This window comes from Triturus cristatus, chromosome 12, assembly GCF_964204655.1.
Source record: "Triturus cristatus chromosome 12, aTriCri1.1, whole genome shotgun sequence".
NCBI lineage: Eukaryota > Metazoa > Chordata > Amphibia > Caudata > Salamandridae > Triturus > Triturus cristatus.
The window spans coordinates 17,159,074-17,180,227 of NC_140595.1; the positions used below are offsets into that span (position 1 = coordinate 17,159,074).

The 21,154-nt window shown below is 46.0% G+C and overlaps 1 protein-coding gene across 4 annotated transcripts in view; it reads left to right on the forward strand.

Annotated features, from left to right (window-relative positions):
- Positions 1 to 20,945, forward strand: part of TLE5 (TLE family member 5, transcriptional modulator) — a 33,379-nt gene extending 12,434 nt beyond the window's left edge. Inside the window, exons 6-7 of one of the 4 annotated variants that reach the window (XM_085638838.1) lie at positions 7,480 to 7,554; positions 19,903 to 20,945. In XM_085638838.1, the coding sequence (XP_085494964.1) occupies positions 7,480 to 7,554; positions 19,903 to 20,121 (294 nt within the window). In that variant the 3' untranslated portion in view covers positions 20,122 to 20,945. The remainder of the gene's footprint in view (positions 1 to 7,479; positions 7,555 to 19,902) is intronic. The other 3 variants (XM_085638839.1, XM_085638841.1, XM_085638840.1) reach the window with 3 other exon arrangements.
- Positions 20,946 to 21,154: the final 209 nt, after the last annotated feature.

Below are 21,154 nucleotides of genomic sequence, written 5' to 3' on the forward strand. Positions count from 1 at the left end.
CCCTTGGCCGCCTCGCCTGGCCTCCGCCACTGTGGGCCCTTGGCCGCCTCGCCTGGCCTCCGCCACTGTGGGCCCTTGGCCGCCTCGCCTGGCCTCCGCCACTGTGGGCCCTTGGCCGCCTCGCCTGGCCTCCGCCACTGTGGGCCCTTGGCCGCCTCGCCTGGCCTCCGCCACTGTGGGCCCTTGGCCGCCTCGCCTGGCCTGCGCCACTGTGGGCCCTTGGCCGCCTCGCCTGGCCTGCGCCACTGTGGGCCCTTGGCCGCCTCGCCTGGCCTGCGCCACTGTGGGCCCTTGGCCGCCTCGCCTGGCCTGCGCCACTGTGGGCCCTTGGCCGCCTCGCCTGGCCTGCGCCACTGTGGGCCCTTGGCCGCCTCGCCTGGCCTGCACCACTGTGGGCCCTTGTGTTAGTGCTCATGACAAACTCTTTGCACTACGGTTCTTAGTCTATCCTGCTTGCACCTTGGTGTGAGCTGTCCCCTCCGTGCCTGCTGTTTGTGGGCAGTCCCCTCCGTGGGTGAGCTCGAAGGTTCCTACAGGTGCTAGAGATCAGTCACTAGCAGGCATGTCCTGGGCTGGAGTTTCTGTGCTCCAGCCATATCCGGGTTGGTGAATTTGTAGTCGTGTACTGGTGGGGGGTCCTTGGCCCTTTTAGAGTTCATGGAGATGCTCTCCATCTTTTCGTGTTGGGAGCGAGGCACTTGATGGGTAAGACCTTTTTAAAAGCAGCGTTGTGCCATTTCTCTGCCTGGCCAGCCCTTGCACAGTTATGAGCAGCTGACCGGCCCTCACCGCTGCTCACTCACACTTATTCACATGCTTCCGATTCCTGCTCAACACCAACCGTTAAACATCTGTGTGGGATCTTCACCTCGAGTAAAGCAGTGAGAAGCCAGCTCCGCTCTGCTGACACTATAGGAGGAGGCTGCCAGCTGCCCTTTATTGCCCACTGCCTCTGAGGTATTGTAGGATCTGCTTTCCTGGTTACCCCAACTTTTTGCCTGGTGTCAGTGTGTTTTTGACCTATTCTGCTGGGATCCTGCCAATCGGGACCCCAGCAACTGCTTTCTCCCCTAAATGATTCTGGTAAGTACTTTGGTACCTCCACAATTGGCTACTGGTGTACCCTTTCAAGTCCCTAGTATATGGTACTAAGGTACCCAGGGGTCTTCCATGGTCTGCTGCATGTATTATGCCACCCATGAGAGACCACTCAAACTGTGACTACGGGCCTGCCCTTGCAGCCTGTGTAAGTTGGTGCTAGCAGCACTTACGCCATATATATGTTCCCTTATATCTGAGGTAATTGCATTTTAAACCTATTAGTCACCCCTATGGCAGGCCCTTCAGTCCTGAAGGCAGCGTGCTTGTTTATAAGTGTGAGGGTGCCCCTGCATGAGCAGGACACCCCTACAAACCCCGGAGTCGATTCTCCAGGCTTTGTAAGGGCAGTCAGCCATTTTAAGACCTATAGTAGACGTAAGTCAATACAAGATGCCAACTATATTATGGCTGCACTTAATCCGGTCATGTTTGGTATCAAAGATATTGGAATCATACCCCAACACTGATTCCAGTGTTGGAAGTATGATCCTATGTACCGGGGACCCTCTGTACTCCTGGTAACAGCCTTTCAGGGTCTGCCAGCAAGCTAGTGCTGCTGCCGACCTCCGACTCTATTTTGTCTTCTGACGCTGAGCCAAACTAGAGCAGGGAAAGGTAGGAATATAGGTTTCCTCTCGCTGGGAGGTGTGACCTCCTCCCTGACAGAACTTGGTGTATTGGGCTGTGGTGGGGGCGCTTGCCAGCGCCACCAGACTTCTTTGAAGGGTACTTTTAGTGCCCTCCTTGCATACTACAGTTTGAACCAGTTCAGAAACCTTTGGTTCCCGCTCTGGAGCGAAACTGGACAAAGGACATGGCCATAATCTCCCCTCTGTACAGTGCCCCCCCCCCCCCCAGTCGTCCCAACCTTTTACTTAGGGTACTTTAGGGCTCCTCCGTGAGATGGTCCTCAGATTTGTTGTGGGACCAGACTCCACCCTGAAACTACGTCGCTCTTTAATCATCTGGGCACTTGGACTTTGACTGATACCAGGACTGCACCACGGAAGACTCCTGCTGCTCCTGGTCTAGCTGTTCTTCAAGTCTTCTGTGTCTGCACTTCATCCAGGTTCTTCAACAGACCTGTGGTCATCAAGGACACCCTAAGAAATCGCCCTTGGAGTGAAGGAGTCACTCCCCTGCATCTGCAGGCACCGCAATGAAGCGGGCTGCTCCTGACGCCCCACCGGTGGTTCTGCGGCTCCCTAGAGGCCGGTTCGGTCTTCCTTGCAATTTGGAGGACAGTATCCCTCGTCTTGGCTGCTGAGACCTAATACCTGTGCACTGCATTATCTTGCTGTTGCCAATGCTGGTTAGCTCTGCATTCCAGAGAGATTCTGGCTACAAGAAGTTCCAGCACGCGCTTCCTGAAGAACAGAGTCCTCCCTGCTTTGTGGGCCTCCAACTTTGGTGAGCTCCTTGAGGTCCTCTTGCAACACCTGTGTCTTCGACCTGTGGCTCCTCCTGAGGGTTTTCTCTTGCTTCAGTGGGCTCCCCTGCTTGCTCTGACTCTCCAGCCTTAGAGTTGCTTGGACCTTGCTGGTCCCAGCATTTGCCCCTTTTCGTTCTTCCCGCCAGTTGCAGGTACCAAGGCTTGTTGGTGCTCCCACCGGACACCCTAAGTGGGACAGCTTGTGCACGGTTCCTGGTCTTTCTCAGCGTCACCTGGTCCTCACAGCTGAAGGAACAAGGTCACAGTCTCTTCTGAACCTCTCGATATTGGTGGGCATTGTGCTTCCATGCCTCCTTGTCACCTCCGGGTAGCATAGACTCTGTCCCCTCTGCTTGCAGGTTCTTCACTTTCAGAATCCACCCTTGGATTCCACTGGACTCCTTCAGTCTTCTCCAGAGGCATCTTCTTCGAAGTCTCCCATTGTCTACAGCAGGTTTTGACGTCACTTCACCTCTATGCACCCGGCCTCCCTAGTGCAGTGAACCTGGTTCCTGTGGTATCCACGTCGGGTGGCTCTTCAACCTCAGTCTTCCAAAGGGTATCTTCGGGGTCCTCTGAGAAGGGTCCTTCTGAAAAACTGCAACTTTGACTTCCATTGGTCACACAGCTGTGTTTCCACTCCGACTACAGCCTCCGTGGGGTTCCTAGGTACTTACCTTGGGGGGTTCCTTGTGTCCTCAGCTACTCTGAGTCTTCTGATCCAAGTCTTGTTCACCTTTGCAGTTCACATTCCATTTTCTTAATATGTGGTTTGGTCTCCCCCTGGAGACCAGTGTATATTTGTGCTACTTCCCTTCTTTATTTCAAAGTATTCTTGTGCGTTGTGTTTTATCTCCGGGAAGGAGATAATCCAATGTGTTAGTGAATGTGTTGTGTAATAAATAGACTTTATTTTTTATAAATACACTGTGTGGTTCATTTTCATTTAACTTGCACTACTTATTAAAGTTTGGTAAAACAAGCTGCTTTACACTCCTTAAAGATGAGCCTAAAGGCACTCTCCACAGCTACCACTTGAGAGTAGAGCTTTCAAAGGATGTCGGAGACCACTAAAATCACTATAAGGTTTGTCTGGATTAGTGCATCACTTAAATAAGTGTGTACCATATACTAAGCCAGCCTCCTTCAGGTATCCTGCTAGTCCTCAGCCATGCAGTGTCTCCCCCGGCAAAGCTGCATGTGGCAGGTATGTTATGGGTGACCACTTTGAGGTGCACGGATGTGCTGTGGTCATGCACACCAAGTTTACTTGCTTCTGTGGACTGTCTTATGTTATTTTTTTTACCTTGATTATAATGTAACTGGTTCTACTACACGCCGACCACAATCAGAAGCAGTGTAGTTAACGCTATATGCTACGTAAATGGTCTCACTTACTAGGCTCCGTGTTAGCTTTTTATGTTTTGTTGGTAGGATGATTGGTCGTGGAACCTACTCCCCCTTCTGGTCTTTACCAGAGGTCTGTTACCTTGTAGGAGCTCCTAGGGTCGAAGGCGAGGCTGCATGTTTCTTATTGCGCGGTATGCTGAGGTACTGGGTCTTCAAAGCCTCATTTACTTGGATGAGTAGTCGAGGCTGTGGGGAGGGAGGTGGGCGGTTCTTACTGGACTATTTTTGCCGAGTATTTCAAGAAGCATCTTGTAGAAGAGAGCGCTCCCCTTTTCATCTTCCTAACCCAATCCCGCCGGGTCCTAGCAAATACATTGGGTGAATCTTGGAATTACAGAGCCCTTTGACTCCGAACACAGCTGAAACTCCTCACTGGGAAATAATTGGATGGAGTGAAGCGACCGTTTGGGACAAGTGCAGCAAGCTACGAGTCTTTTTGGCTTTTTATTTTGTTCCAATCCTCTTTTCACCCTTCATGTGCCTGACCCAACACCTTCCACAATAATGTGGTCTTTCGCTGGGGATGCAGGCTTCTTCTTGCATATTTTAGATGGCAGATGTGTTTGGATAAAATGTAATGGTGTGCTGGGAAGTTTCATAACACACCACCGTTAACACACCATCTTCACTAAGGTAGGTGCCCAAGTGACAAGTCTGCGTTACCAGTATTCATTACTGTGCATTGATTTGAGCAGTTTCTGCAGCACTTCTCAAGATGGTGGTATTTTTACATCACTCGTGGAATTGTCCAGGGCAAACATAAGATTTTAGTCTCCCTTCAAGAATATGCTGAGAACATTTGATACATCACATGAGCACGCATTACTTGCACCATTCAGAAAACAATTGTAGGAGTAAGTCACATATCTGCCAGAATGGGGGTGTAGACTGTTGCAGCCTAGCGTAGGAAGGAGTTTGGAAAGAACACTTATTCTGCACCACAGAAAGAATCCATTTGAGTGTGGAATCCTTGCTTCACTCTGACTCCAGTCTCCAATGGTGTCAGTTTGACATTTTGTGGTCACTTTGCCTGAAGGAGGTTTGGACACTAAGGATTGGAAGTTTTCGCATTATACAGTATCCTCTTTGATGGGTGTTGGCCCGCGGATAAAATGCGTTGTCCATATGCCAGGCTTAAAAATGAGAACTGCTGCTTTGGTGACCGAAAAGGCAGCTGGTGCTTGAGGACTGCAACCAGCCAGCTGGAAGTGGCTCGACTCGTGCTTTTGAATCGATCCTTTGAGGCCTCCACTTACACCTTGTCTGCTAGCCAGAACCCTCTTGGCTCCTTCCCATCTGGGAGCAGCAGGTCCAAGTGGATCCGGTGCAGTCTCTACTGACTTGCCTTCTAGTTTTGTGTTTTTTAATTATGCGCATGTTGAGTCACTCCGTACCCTATAGCGAAACTGCTTAGCGTTGATATAGTCTATGTAGTAGAAGGTAGATTTCTGAACAGCCCAGCGTTTTGTAGGATTGGAGAAAACTGTTGCATGTCCTACATGTGACTGAGTGTATGCACCCCTTTTTTGTGGAAGTGACCTGCCTATTGGGTAATGTTCAGGATTTTGCTTTAGACCACGGTGCTTCTTGTGTGCTGAGTGATGCAGGCTGCATCTAGTTTGGTGAATTATAGGCCAGTGCCAGCAGCACATTCTGACCATCCGCATCGTGCGATAGGCACCTTGGCGACGGCTGCCGTACGCATGCTCATAGTGTCATTCAAATTATTCTTGCTTATGTTGAATTATGCAGATTTTAGGCACAGCAGCTCAGGCAGTGGAGTCTGCGTCACCTCCCCTCGCTGTGTTCTAAACATGCACTGCTCCTCACAGATGATCTGCAGTGGGTGCGCTGGAAAGCTGCACCTTGGCTGTGAGGGCAGATTAAATGAAAGAGGATTAGGAAACAAAACGGTTTAGAAAGAATTGGGAGAAAAAAAGATGGAGTAGCCTAGCTTCCTACCAAGGGTGGCTGTGCTGCAGTGAAGATTGCTGGCACAGATTCTTCTTGCGGTCTGTGAGGTCTTCTACATGTGCGCTGCTCTTGCCCCGACTCTCGAGTGGTTGACGCTTGCCCTTGCATGTCATGATGACCCAAAGGAGAGGTTTAATAGCGGACCTGTCAAACTCACTCAACCCAGGCACCATTTGAATACACTTGTACTAATTACACGAGTTTAGTAGTTCTCATGTACCCTGGAGTTTGGGCTCTTTGATGCTGGAGTGCTGGTTGTGGCTGGCAGAGTTGGACATGAAAAGTTGCACGTGGATGGAAACGCATCCCCTTCAAAAGGTTTATGTGTGAGGGAATATTTGAGGTGGTCCTGAATATTGTGTATTTTGAGTCAGTCAGGAGTTCAGCGGAATACACTTGGAGGGGGGGGGGGGGGGGGGGAGAAAATGCTACTGATGGCATTGATGACCGTGAAGCCAGGGGTCCAAGAGTAATTTACAGGGTATAAGCAGCTCCTTGATGTTTGCTTTTGCGATGTGTCAGTGGCAGCATCAAATGGACACTTCCTGTGTATGTGCTGATGGCAAGACTCCTGTGGCTGAAGGCCCACACAGGACCAACCCCAGAGATTGAACAACTTGCGTCTGGTTTAGCTTGTGTGGGTGCATTAAGTTGGTCACTCTCTGATACCACGGTACCTGACAAGCCCGTCCTTGGAGAGCCATTGCAGTTCGAGGTAATGGAATGTATTGGTTCCTCAACCAATCCTAGTAGGCTACAGGCTCTCAATTGCAATGGGGCTGTCTTTGTGGTGCACAATTCCGTTTCCTTTGTATTTCGTATTTCTATCTTTCCTATTCTTTTAGTAAAGCTAAATATTGGCCTTGAGTTGCTATTTCCCCTGTCCCGTCATTTAGATTATTGGAAGTCTGCATGGTTCTTGCATAGCTACCCTAGTTCAGTGGCGAGAGACTTTCTCAAATGTTTTGCGAAGGAGTGTGTTTTGAGCAGATGATATTTAATGGATCCACAAGATTGATGGAACTTGGTTCATTTCTCAGATAATAAATCAAATTAACGCTTTCACGTCTTCATAATCCTTACTTAGGATTGCTGCTAGACTTCTAATGATTCTTCGATACTGAAGACCAAAATTTCAAGTATGGCCTGCTTAAGTCTGTGAATCCCTTTTGGGGACAGTGGTCTTTGTATTGTGTATTGCTTAAACTTTATTCCGTTCAGCCCTGCTTTTAGAAATGTTAGGGGATGTTTTACTGTTACTGCCATAGAACGTGAGAGCTGTTGCTGAATCAGCGGATCCTTGCAGGCTATTGCGTTGGGCCTCATAATACTATAAAATACCTGCAGTAGAAAAGGGATTCATTTATGAGGGTGTGCCATTGGAAGACTTGGGCTTGAGTATTCAATATGGGGTCACTTCGTTTTTGGGGAGTGAGGGTGTGGAAGTATTTGAGGTTTAGTACCTGTTTGTCAAATGCGGCTGGCTGGTCTGCAGAACGCTCTTGCTGCTGCTTGGTGAAATCCTCAGGGTGTTTATTGATTTCGGCTTTCTTTCCTCGCAGCACCAGCAGCAGGTTTTGGGAGCCATTGAACGAGCCAAGCAAGTGACTGCGCCCGAGTTGAACTCCATCATCCGTGTACGTGAGATGCCTTTAGGAACACCTTTGCTCTAATGAAGTGTGCAGGCGGGGTATGGAAGGGCTGATGGGCCGGCGGGGAAGATGACCGATTCTCACAGCTGCAACATGAGATGCAGGGGTAGCTCTCGAACACACCTGACGCTCTTATTGCTTGATGTTTACCTGTTTGGTTGTTGCATCAGCAATCCTGTCTCTCTGGACTGGCACATGATATTGTGGGTACGGCATATCAGCAGCGGCTTGCAGCTGCCATTTTCAACTACGCCAATGACCCTAATGCAGGAAGTGCAGGAGGCAGGAGTTAGTGGTCTGAAAGCAGGAATGAGGCTTGTGAACTGGGAAGGATTTCCATCTAGCTGGGGATAAAGTGGATTTCTTGCAAGGCTGGGCGTGCAAAAGCTAGAGTCTACCAGTCTTTATGGAACAAAGTTGTAAAATGATGTGCCTTTTTAGATGTTTACTTCTGAATCTGTTTTTTTGTTTTTAATGACCTCAATGTGGTTTAGAAATTGTATATCTTGAAAATAATAAACTGTCAATCCCTACCTCCCAGGACTGGGTGATCCACAATCACGTGACTCTGAATTAATTTAATTTGTGGGACTCTTACGGGGCCAAGGGTTCTGGTTGACATGAAACTAAGTTTATCAATGGATGTTAACACCTCGAAGAAAACAATGTTCAGTTTTAATGGATCCTGTTTGTATTTCGAATTTGCGGTGGACTTTCCTGCCATTGCACAGAACATAGTCACTTACATAGATTCTTTATTTCTAAACCGTCTCAGAAAAGGATTCACTCTCCTTCCATTATGTACTTTAAATCATGGGTCACATTTGTGAACCCTCTAGGCTCTTCCCCTACTGTGTTACGTGCAGAATACCCCTCCAGTAGACTGGCTGAAATGCTTTATTTGTTATTAGGGGACGGGTTATGAGCAATGGCAGCATGCTGAGTCTACCCTTTTGAAGCTGACATGTATGCACATATCTCCGCACCCTCACCCCTCTTAGCACTGTTTGAGCCCACTTCTGAATGCTCTTGGTGTGGTAGGACCTTCCACTGGTATCTGATATGAGATGTCCCACATTTCAATGTATATCGCCTTCTCTCTCTGTTCTCTTGCTATGTGCATCTCTTCCTTTTTGTTGAATAAAGTGGACTTTGCATGGCCTCTATATGACACACAACCTTTGAAGAGTCCTGTCCGAGAAGAACTAACCTAATAAGAAATTATGGAATTGGTACTTTAGGTGAAGTAAATGGTCTTGTTTGACACAGAGGTAGACTCCATTGGAGGAGCGGTGTGTTGGGGCTGATGGCTAAACGTTGGTTCCTGAATGTGCACCTCTCCTCTTCCCTGTGTTGGAGGGTAGATCATAGCGGGGCTTACCGGATAAAGTGTTTCATCTGCACGAGTACTGAGTCGCATCTATTGAAACGTTAAAGATAAGATGTTTTCTTTTTGTTTTTTTCTATTTCTCACCATTCATGCGTCAGATTAATTTCTTGCTTCAGTTTTAGAAAATCCAAATTCGTATGTTTGCTTCTGGCACAGGTGGGTGACCTGCCATGACTATTGGTGTGTAGGTTACTTGGGATACAGGGAGAAATGTTCCCATACTTAAAGCTTTGCTTGGAGCGCGGACAAAAACGTTGACTAATATTTTTGGATTGAAAAAACATTTCAGTCTGGACACAGTGATCAATTCGATACCTGGTATATTGGTAATTGTTTGGGGGCTTCTTGGCTGCACTTCATGAGGAAGACTTTGACTGTTAGTATTCACGAGCAGTTTTCTGCTCTGTCGACATGGTGCTTTCATAAGTTAAGTTATTGAGAACTTACTCACCTTCACCCACTTGTCAGACCGTGTCTCCAACTCAGATTGTCGAGTGACATAGTAATATCAACTTTGAGGTTGCATTTGTTCCTCCCTGGCAAGGGCACTGTGTTCTTGATTGAGGAGGTTTGATCTCCAAGAACTAATTTGCACTTCCTGAGTAATTTGTCTGAGCAGCGAAGGCCCAACTCGAGGTCTGTGGTGTGAAGCTTAAGCCACATGTGTTGTAACTGAGTGATCACACACAGTAAATGGTCATCTCTAAACATGGCTGCTACATGAAAAAGAAAAATGCTAATAAATGTTAGAATTGTATTCCAATAAAAATGATAGAATGGTAAAAGTTGAGTGTCCTGAACCATCGTAAAGATATGAATGAAAATGGGTTTTGGTTAAAGTTCTGTTCTACATTTGATTCCTTTTTCCATGCGTCTTCGAGGTTAGTTTCACCATAACCCATCTACTGGGATAAAATAAGCGCTGTTATGAGAGTTCTACCCCATGGACTGATACGTTGCTGTCGCGAGTGCTGAAAGATTTTGATGTGGAAGGCTGATGAGCTCCCTATGGTAATGGAGGGTAGTAGAATCACTTGGTAGCGCTGGGGCAAGTTCCTGCTGCCTCCCAGGGATATGACACGTGGTTTTGAACTATTTTCTGAATAGGACAAAGTAAAGGTGACGGAGCAGTCCCAATATCTCCATTCCATCTGGTCCTTTTGCAAATATTTTAGTTCCCCTTGGGTTCTAGAGTCTTTGGTGCCAAGGTTTGGGGATCCCAGAGTCTTCTCCAGCAAATATTTTCAGATGTAGCATTAAGAGTTGCAAAGTTCTGGTGAGGTTACTGGTGCAGCCTTTTGCCAAGGTGTATGCCCCGAAATTGCTAAACATTTGATCTCCGGCTCTAGGCATTCGGAGACCCAGTGCCCTTTGCCCTCTGTGGCCAAGTGGTACTGCCTTGAAAATGTGGAGGGTTGTCTCTGGTCTTGAAAAAACCATTACAACCCAGGTGGGCCAAAACCGCAAATTGACCTTTCATCCCTGTACATAAGCTCTGCATCCTAGAGCATGTACTGGGCAGTGTGGGTCCCTTACAGGACCTGCAATTATTGTTGGTATTTTGGTCTGTGCGACAGACGGTACTGTACTGAGGTTAGCAGTGAGTGAAGGAAGGTTTGTTGGAGTGCTGATGAACAAATGTCGGAGTGTAAATTCCACCGTGAATTGTTTACTAACAATATAGGTTTATGGCAATGTAACTGCTTTCAAAGTATGTTCATTATAAAAAGGTTTTGAATTCGATAACTCTGGAATGTTAAAGTTTGTTTTCACAAGTTCGGGTAGTGGGAAATGCGGTGTCTGAATTTTATTGATAAATGTGTGGGTGCTTGGTATGATCGTCGTGGTCTTCAATGGTATATCAGTGTATAGGGGTGTCACTTGCTTCCCTCAATTATAGATGCAAAATCTGCAGATTGAAATGAATCGATGCCTTGGATGCAGTTGTAACTCGGGGTAGTGATGGAGACTTTAGTGCGATCATGCCTGAAAGCAGCATCCGTACTTTAAAAAAGTCTCCTTTGGAGCTCATACTATGCTACTAATGGCGATATCGTTATTTCTAGAAGGGATAGCTCTCTCACTAGTTATTTGTTAAAGTGTCCTTGCATATTGAAGCTGAAGGTCTCTATGCCCATTGCTAATGAAACTGGGGTTTGCCTGGTCATGTCAATGAACTGGAATGATTGGAGCCACTCTGTACCTGCTTGACATGGGAGGTGTGCAGTACCCTGTGATGCTGATCACACTTTACCTTGCGGCAGCCTGTGGCAGAGTAGACCACAACTTTTTGGTCTGTTGCCTCCGTCAAAGTTGGAGTAAAGGGGAAATGCCCTTGGTGGTATGCCTTCTTTCTAAGTAATTGTGCCCTGGTGGTAGCACTGGCACAATTTTTGGCAACACTTTTGTTAACAGTGTGTACTTTGGTCCCCCCTTAAGATTTTGTATGTTTATGTGACGCCTCTGAAACAAATGTTGAAAAGGCTGGAGGCTTTCCCGCATCAATACCTTGTGTAAATTTCTATCTTAAATCAGATGCACTTTGATTTGAGTTCCAATATTGAGAACTTCTTTGAGAACCGATGTAGGCTAAAACAATTGCACACAAATTAAGGGTATTTTGATAAGGTGTTAAAACCGTTAACAGATCTAACTATCCCCATTGTGGAAAAAGTAATCCATCTGAAGATTTTATTTTGATGTCAGTGAGTGAGTCCTAGAATTAAGTATGTCACTGTTAAGACCTTTTCTGTCCCTAATTTGCTCTAGGACTTCACCTGTAAGAGGTCAGTAGACCTAAAAGGTTGTGTTACCTACTAGAGCCATTTGTGTGTAAGAAGTCCCTGACAAATTACAGTACCACTTACTTCATACCAAAGTCCTGAATGATCCGAGGAAAGAAGATTGAAGTATAAAGCATTCTTGGAGCGGCACCGGATGGTTTCTCAGGCCCATAATACAGAAGACAGATAACCGGAGATTCATTTTCTTCAATATGGGAGACCTATTTGCTTGAAATGCAAGATGCATTTCTAGATGGTGCTACAAACACCTTCCCCCCCCCCCCCTTTATTTTTAAGTTCAATTACTTGTACTGCTCCACTCTTTTCCCCCCCAAAAAACTTGTGTGATACATATCTTAAACAAAAAAATGTTAAAGGGAAGCTATGATTAACTTCAGTCATAATGCTGTAACTTATTTAAAAGAAAAATACAAAACAGAATTTCACTCACAAAACTTTAACATGCAGTCATGGATTCTAATTAAAAAAAACACTGACATTTACAAGTTATGGTTACCATAGCAATGCATGCCTTGCACAACAGCCATGCAAATCCCAATTCGCACACTAAATGCAATGCTCATGACCTTAAGCTTGATGTGGCTGTTACATGTAAATGTCAAAAGTAATCTTATAAATAAGATTACTTATCATATTTTCCTTAACACTATGAATAGAGTTTTTTTGGGTTTTTTTGAGCATGCACGCGTACTGAATTTTCGAATTACGTTGTGCTCGATGTTACTACTTGTTATAAATATTTGTGTGGTAGTAAGTATTTAATTGGTGGATTGCATTTCCACAAATGCATAGTTAAAAAAAAAAAAAAAAATGTAAAAAATCTTACTGTCGCTTCAGTTTCCTCCGTTATTTTACTTTACATTGCGCCAAAAACAATCCTAAATTCCATGCCCCAAAACAACCTTGAAGAGGTACTTGTTAGTCTTGGAAAACTGCACACAAACTGCTACTGACTTGTACATCAAAACTCAAGCTTTTTATGTCAGTGTTGCAGTTTCCAGATAAACCTGGCACAGTTGTCCAAGTTAATCTGTTTACTTCCCCCCCATAGTTCCTCCTCAGGGGCAACGAAACATGAATCCGCTGTAAAAAGCACCAGAAGCCAAAAATTGTACGAGTTCCACATAAATGTTGGCCGCGATGTCCTGAGCTTGAATTGTCTGCGATCCCACATTGTGCTCCCAATGACGTGGTGCACCATCTGTGCCAAAAAGTCCTTATTTGAAAAAAAGAAATCCCTTATTTGAACTTGAAGTCCAAATTGCAGACTTGCTCAGGACTGCTTTCAGCTTCATAAAAATCTTTTGCAGAAGATTCTGGTTAATAACTTGGAGGTGAAAGGCTGCTTAAACTCATATTGCCTCTTCCAGTGATCGGAAAAATGTACTTTGTCAGAGTACGTAAAGTTATTTTTGCTGGGTGCCTGTTCTTTGTGTAATTTATTTTTCTTTCCATTTGTGTATATTTTAAATGCGGAAAGAAAGTACTTTTTAGAATTGTTGATGTGAATTTGAAAGGCTTTTTTTCAAAGGATTTCTCATCTACATAATGTCCAGAATATTGTCTTCTGGTGCAATTCTCTGTAGAGTTTGAACAGTGGCTTCATCGCTGTAGATACATTTTGTTAGTCTGCACGGAGTTTGAGTAGTGGTAGGACAAATGCACTTTTTGCATTCTGAAGGGGCAACACAGTACCCTAGGCCAACGAATTACAGCAAAGATATGGCCAGTCGGTGTGCATATTTAGCCCTCAAGGTTTCTAAATCTTTTTATTTTTGTGTATTTTTTTCATTTGGTTACCTGGAGACTCTGAAAACGATATATTTTTTCATTTCATGTAAACATTTCTCGAACCATATTGGGTATGATTATTCTCTGGCAGGAAAACTTCGGAGTATGGGGAAACGCATCAGATGTTGGCTAGCTAAGTACTGATTACGCTCCAACCCCGGTTTAGTTCTTCCCAGTTATCTGCTGATGAGTCCATTAAAAGTCTTTTAGGAGACCAGCTCCAACTACATGCAGCCAAGGCGGCTAAGGGAAGTTTGTGTTCACTGCTGACTCTGTATGACCTGCAGATTCAGAGTTCATGTTCCAGCTTTGCCAGCTGTGTACATCTGAGACGATGAATTAGTTTCTGTTTAATTGGTAATAATTAGCCCTTAAATGTATAGCTCTTAGAAGCTGCAAGAACTATTACACTATTCATTCTTTGTTTACTGCATTATCTGGTAAGAGAATATTTACAACGGATCAGCATGTTTCACAGTTCAGAAACTTGCATTTTTAATGTCCATATTTTACAAATTAGAAACAGTGTAGCTTATAAAATCTTGACTAATGTTAACTAATTGTTAATTCTGAAGGAACTACATGGGCTTTCTCTAGAAGCTGCAAAATCGAGATCCGTGGTCTCACTTTTAAAGCCGTTCGTCTTGACTCACCCTGCTCGCCATTCTGACGATTCTCAGGTGATCAAGAAGGTTTTGGATCAAAACTTCCTTGAACCTGGAAATGCCCAGATTCAGAACCTCCTGTAGCTCTGATCCCAACTTTCTCTGTTGCTACAGAAGCGTTCAGGAAGTAATTTCCACTGCCCTAAAGATGAAACCATGCTCCTACCATTCAGGGGGTATTTTAGAAATGACCTCTTTCTGCACATACCTTAGTAACGTCTCCCATTGAACCCTTGGTGCACGACGCAAAGGTCTCGTTTTCTGTTCAGTAATGTACCTATCAATGTATCCTGTCCTTCCTTCTACTAGTAAGACCTCACATACCTACTGGCACATGCACACTGTTTAAAAGCATTCGTTAAACATTACTGGCGGTTTCATTTGCCTTGCATAAACTAATAACTTCCAACACTTGTACGACCCTATAAAGAAAAACTATTTATTTTTCTCTTAAAGTATCTGGCCTTCCCCCTGAAAGAGCTTTTGCTTTGTTCTGGTCTGAAGTATCTTGTGTCTACCCCTATCTATGATGCTGATCCAAAATGCAGTCCCGTGGTCTGACTCCTGATCCCTCATCGGCTGCCCAGCCCAAATGCAACTCCTGATCTCGTTGTAGCCAGGTGTCCTCTGTGTAGAGTTTTCACGAGCGGTCACATTGCCTGAGTTTTGGTCAAGTTGTTCGGCTTGGAGCAGTGTCCAAGCCAGGCAAACGGACTAGACAGACTGAAGGACAAAGCTCTTCAATCCATAGAAGCACAACCGAGGTTTTCCTGCGTCTTGGCTGCACTGAGGAGTATTTCGTTGAAATATTACTTTTGCTAGTTCAATAGCCTTGGCCTTGGATAAGAGTTCATCTTCCATCTGTTACTTGTGGAATGTCCACACATTCTTGCTCAGTGTCCAGCGTGCCTCCGTCTGATGTATATCAGGGGTCTAACCATTATTTTAAGGTTTTAAAAACGATATTGCGCTGTCTCCAATGCCCTCTTGGTGCTGCGTCCAGCTGCAGTGAATCCAACTGGTCATTAAAGCTAGGGTGGGCTAACTCGCACAATTTGCTGTAGTCCTTTCATGAAATTAGAAGAAAATTATGAGATCACGTTGAATTGCGCAAAGAATGTAACTCTGCAGTAGTGCAATTTTCTTATCTCCAAATGCACCTTCACATCCAAATAGACCAGAGGATACATTTTGTGATAAGAAAATGGCAATAAATGCAACAGGACACAAACAGCAGCTGCTGCTCGCCCTCTGTCCTGTGCGACTGGGCATGATCGCATAATTTTCAGTAATTTTGCATCACATAAGTAATGAGAAATTACTCCAGTCAATTAAAATTTCTCCCAGACCTAATTCTGTCCGTTCTGCGAGTATGTTGCTCTTTGGATATGTTTCCAGCTGGGCGAGCCTGTTAATCCTGCATTATTTTCCTTTAGTGTGTTTGACTTTAATGGTCCTCTTTAACAGAAGATTTCCTCCATTGTAAAAAATATAGGACGTTGTCTCTAAATTTAAAACAAAATCTATAAAGTTGCTTCCCCAAAACTGTTCATTTACACCGCCTTTTAGTATATTTTACAGCTTAAAAATACTTTTGGGGCCTCGGTGTTTTAGGGTGTTTCATAGCCTTTTAATTCCCTGTTTCTGGTAGTATGATTTAAAAAATGTTGCTGTCGGTGGTAATTGAGATGCTGGAGCGCAGTGACCGCGGCTGGTGCTGTTGGTGGTAAATGTGATGCTGGACAGCAGTGACTATGGCTGGTGCTGTTGGTGGTAAATGAGATGCTGGACAGCAGTGACTGTGACTGGTGCTGTTGGTGGTAAATGAGATGCTGGACAGCAGTGACTATGGCTGGTGCTGTTGGTGGTAAATGAGATGCTGGACAGCAGTGACTATGGCTGGTGCTGTTGGTGGTAAATGAGATGCTGGAGCACAGTGACCGCGCCTGGTGCCTTTGATGGTAGATGAGATGCCGGACGGCAGTGACTGCAGCTGGTGCTGTCGATGGTAATTGAGATGCTGGAGCGCAGTGACTCTGGCAGGTGCGGTCTGTTGGTATTGAGCTGCTGGAGGGCAGTGACTGCGGCTGGTGGTGTTGGTGGTAGATGAGCTGCCCGAGGGCAGTGACTGCGGCTGGTGCTGTCTGTGGTAAATGAGATGCTGGAGCAAGCACAGTGACTGCGGCTGGTGCTGTCGGTGGTAATTGACATGCTGGAGGCCAGGGACTGCAGCTGGTGCTGTCGGTGGTAATAGAAATGCCGAAGGGCAGTGATAGTGGCTGGTGCTGTTGGTGGTAATTGAGATGCCGGAGGGCAAATATAGCGGCTAACGGTGGTAATTGAGATGCCGGAGGGCAGTGACCGCAGCTGGTGTTGTCGATGGTAGATTAGATGCTGGATGGCAGTGACCACGGCTGGTGCTGTCTATGGTAATTGAGATGCCAGAGGGCAGGGACTGCGACTGGTGCTGTCGGTGGTAGATAAGATGCCTGAGGGCAGGGACCGCTACTGGTGCTGTCGGTGGTAATTGAGAAGCCGGAGTGCAGTGACTGTGGCTGGTGCTGTCTGTGGTAATTGAGATACTGGGGCGCAGTGACTGTGACTACTCTATATCTGGGTCTACTTTGCTTCAGAGAATTTAAGCTAACTTTTTCTGGCGATGCCTTTCTCTTACCCTTCATGGTGGTGAAAGAATGTGACTGCTTTGCTCTCCTGGCAAGCATGCTTATGTGAGTCTGCTTTCTACCTTCATTGGTGATGGAAGCCCTGTGTTTGATTGCAGGTGCTGCTGGGCACTACCTGTTTTCTCGCGGATATCCTGCCAAGAGCTCCAAATGGCTTGTACTCCTCTGGCTCGTTGATGTATGGGCGCCGGGTCTTTTCCACTATACTTAGCAGTACCCTCCATCACAGTTGTGCCAAAAACTGATTGGCTAAAGACCTGAGGTTGGAGCAGTTATGAACTGACGGTGCAGGATGTGTGGAAGAGTGTGTACCTGGTCACTGCTTGTCATGCTAGCTGGAAGTATAGACTAATGTGGATAGAAGGGCCCGAAGTGGAGGGTGCCAGTAGCGATGGGTGCGCTGAAAAACGAAGAGGTAGTGAGTCCATACAGCCTTATCTGTGTTTGGGGGGAAAATAAATCCTAAGAGCAGAACTGGCTTGGTACCAGAAGAGAAGAGCTCAGATGTTTTGTTTTTTGAGGAGTATTTGTAAGAAAGCCAAATTAGTGGTGCAGCTGCTGGGTTACCTCTTCATCCAGCCTCAATAGCCGTTTACTTGTTATAGGCTTTAAAGGTTTGCATGTGTTGCCATGTTTAATGGCCTAGCCCCAGATGGTGAGTCTATGGCCAAGCTGGTAAACTGCAGCCTGCCGCAGGCTTGCGACTCTCCACATGGGGTCCCATGATTGAGTTGCGTTCTGCATCTGCATTCACACTTCACTCTAGACCCAGTGCTTCTTTCGTCACCTTGAGTCCAGCTCCTACTTCAGTGTGCTGTCTTGTCAGGTAGGAAGAGTTCTCCCTTGTAGGGCCCCCGTCCTCCCAAAGTTTGGCGAAAAGGGGAAGGGAGACGGTTTTTAGAAAAATGTTTTTTGGGCAATCCTTGCTATGGACGTGGTGTGCAGCTGGCAAGTGTCCTTGAAATGACTAGAGTATGGTTGATCACTCATGGCTCATCTGTAGTACTGTATTGGTGGATTTCTGTGCTCCTGCTCAGCACAGGGTGGTAATGGCATATATAATGGACGTTACACTTTTAATTCCTCCGATTGAGAGTTGTAAACCAGCTAAAATAAGGAAAGGATGGTTTGCAGTGTGAAGCTTCTTGTTGTCCAAGTCCTGCTGCTGTTAAAGAGGGACTTTCTCTCCTTATTCTGAACTAGTTTGGTGATTATTTTTTTTTCTGGGTTATTTCGGTACCTCCTTGGCTTCATATTTATTTTTATGCTGCCCCTCCTGAGTTTCAGTTCCAGTGAATCTTTCTCTTTTTTCTTCTTCTTTAGAATGAAGATATTGTTCCTCAGTAGTTGTCCTCCAGCTGTTGGTGATGTACACAATGTGAGCGTTAGTCAGTGGAACAGATGTTGAGGGAGATAAGACATGCCAGTGTCTGTAATCTGTGATCCAGCCATTATGTGGCCCGAGGTCACAATGATTCCCAGTGATGTGAGCAAGGGACATTCTAGCAACCCCTTATTTTGGTGACCTCACCCTGGTAGCACCAGGTGTAGACTGAATGATGCGGTCTCTTTATGGTTGGTGTCCGCACTAATGTCCTTGATACAGTATTGAACCTGACCAGTGGTAGTTCTCAAGAATGGGCATGTTTTGATTAATGTCTTCCTATGTAATAATGATTGTGGGCCTGGAATACAAAGGTTAGGAGCAGTTTCCAAGATAATTGTAGGCCTTGTGTGATTAGAGGATCCATGCGGAAAGTGCTGAGGCAGAAAGGGTTGAATAATTGAGAATAGGACACGCTTGGGAAGCACGAGTTTGAGAACACACTGCCCTATCAAAGATTGCTCACTTGGGAAGATCAACAGTGGCTTATAACCCCAAGAACACTTTTTCTGGTTGTTTATTGGTGAAAAAACTGAAAGCAAATGGGGGTTTCTAGAGTTTAGACGGATGCTGGACATGTCCTAAAAATTGGCAGCGATCTTGGCCGTCCTATGGAGTTTTCTTGGGGATACATGCTCAATAGGCCAGATGGGACATCTGCCTGACTCAAAACAACCCCCTTAGTGTTGGTTTCTCTGTTCTGTGGGCATTTGGCGGGAGCGGAGATGGCAAGGAACCTGTAAGCGAACTTTGTTCTCAACTTTGCGAAACAAGATACCATGTAGTTGTTTGGGAATAGTATAGTCCTACCTCCAGGGTGTTCTGTGCAGAGATTGTGCTGCAGCGTTATTGAGATAATGTGGATTCTGTGTCTGTCTTGTATGCGCCATCCTGCTTCTTAAGTCGTCGCAACCCCTTCTGCAGAGGATCATGGCTTTGAACTTGAGTCCGCTCTTGATAGGAAACCACCTACAAGGCCTCTGTTTGGAAAGTAGAGAGAAGGGTCCCTAGCAGTGGCTTCTTGTGAATTGAGACTAGGTGCCACAGTTTTAAACGTGCTGTCTGCTCCTGTACCTTTGCCAATGTTGTGTTGTCGCGCCTTTCGACCACCGACTATTGCTTGCATATCTGTGTGTGCTCTTCATCACCCATAGGATCTTTACTGTGGCAGTAGGTGTCGCTGCTGTCAGCTACCCTTGCTCAGCTTCCACTGATACACTACTTTAGTGACTCTTCTCTGGGAAGTGTGTAGCATCTGCTGCAGGCAGTGTCCTGAGCATGTTTGGTCCATTATAGGGTGTGTGACGTAGGCCATGGAGGGAGTGGGCTATACTGGACTACTGCATGCTACTCTAAGCATATTTACTTTGATTTGACCCCAAGTACTTGGTGTTCTAGTTGAGTAGAAAAATAGGAAGACCTCCTGCAGCATGCTCCCTCTGACTCTCAGGAAAAGTACCATGTCTGCTCATTGCGCATTGAACGGTATAGACCGACTCGGGGTAAATCATAACGTGCCCTTCTGGAATGCACTCGCTATGGGATGTGACCCACTTTTTCCAAATGACAAATCTTGTTTTCTCTCCTCCTTCTCTCCTCCTTGTCTTCTCTACAGCAGCAGCTTCAGGCTCACCAACTCTCGCAGCTCCAGGCTCTGGCCCTGCCCCTGACCCCGCTACCTGTCGGGCTGCAGGCTGCATCGCTGCCGGTCAGCAGCAGCACCGGGCTCCTCTCCCTCTCTGCCCTGGGCTCGCAGGGCCACCTGACTAAGGAGGACAAGAACGGCCATGACGGCGATGCTCACCCGGACGATGAGGGCGATAAATCTGATTAATGGGGCGCATAGAGGGAGGAGAGATTGCAACTGAAGACGCAGTATCACTTTGGCCAATCCCAGGTGCAGCTGCTGTAATTATTGTAACTGACAGTCCAGCCCAGCAGCAGTCTGCCCCAAAAGCCACCAGACCTGGAGAAATCTCAACAGGTACAGAGTGTGCACTCCACAGCGTTTGTCCCGCCCCCGCGTGGCATGTGGCACTCTGTGCCACACCTGGGCCCCAGTGTCCGCTGTCCATTTTCAGGGTCCAATAATGTACCTTAGGCCAGTCCTTGACCACTTGGAGAGCAGTTGATGCACACAGCACCACTACCAGAGTGGACAGTGCGTGTTGGTGTGGGCGAATGCGTGTTTGAGATGCATGTAGCTGACTGTAAGCGATCCCTATGCTGGCTCAAGAATCGGGTCTTTCAAGTATTTCGAAGCCACTGTGCAGACCTCCACCATGCATGCCTCTGATCAAGGGTGCTGAGCTAATATGAACCCGCCCTCTTCTGTGATCTCTCATGGTGCCCACATGGATCATCACCAATCAATCTTGTATTAAGAGTGGGTGGGAGATCTCTGCTGGGGAGCGAGCGCCCCAAATGATACTGTAGCTTTCTCTCATCAGAGGTTTTATTTCCGTAACCTAGTGTCTTTCCAGCTACTTGTGTTTGTACATAGTCACGTAGAGGATCCTGTTTCATTTACTTGTCTTTAATCTATACTAAAAGCAGCAACAGCAAAAAAAAATGTATAAAAAGATTTGAAGGTTACTGGGACGAGTACAGCTTGGAAACTCTGCTTGTCTTTTCAATAAAGAGGTGTGAAGGATGATGCCCCTGGACTCCAGTATTGTTTTTTGATGTTTGTGAAAATGATGCGTGCTGTAGTTTAGACAAAGGAGAGATTTATTTGCAAGTTTGCTAAGGGAAATATCAAGCTAATGCATATGAAGAATTAATTTCCCTGAAAGATTTTATCCTAGGTTTTATTTTGTTAAATTTTCGTGCTAATGATTTTGCTCCTTCTGTAAAGATGCATTTTT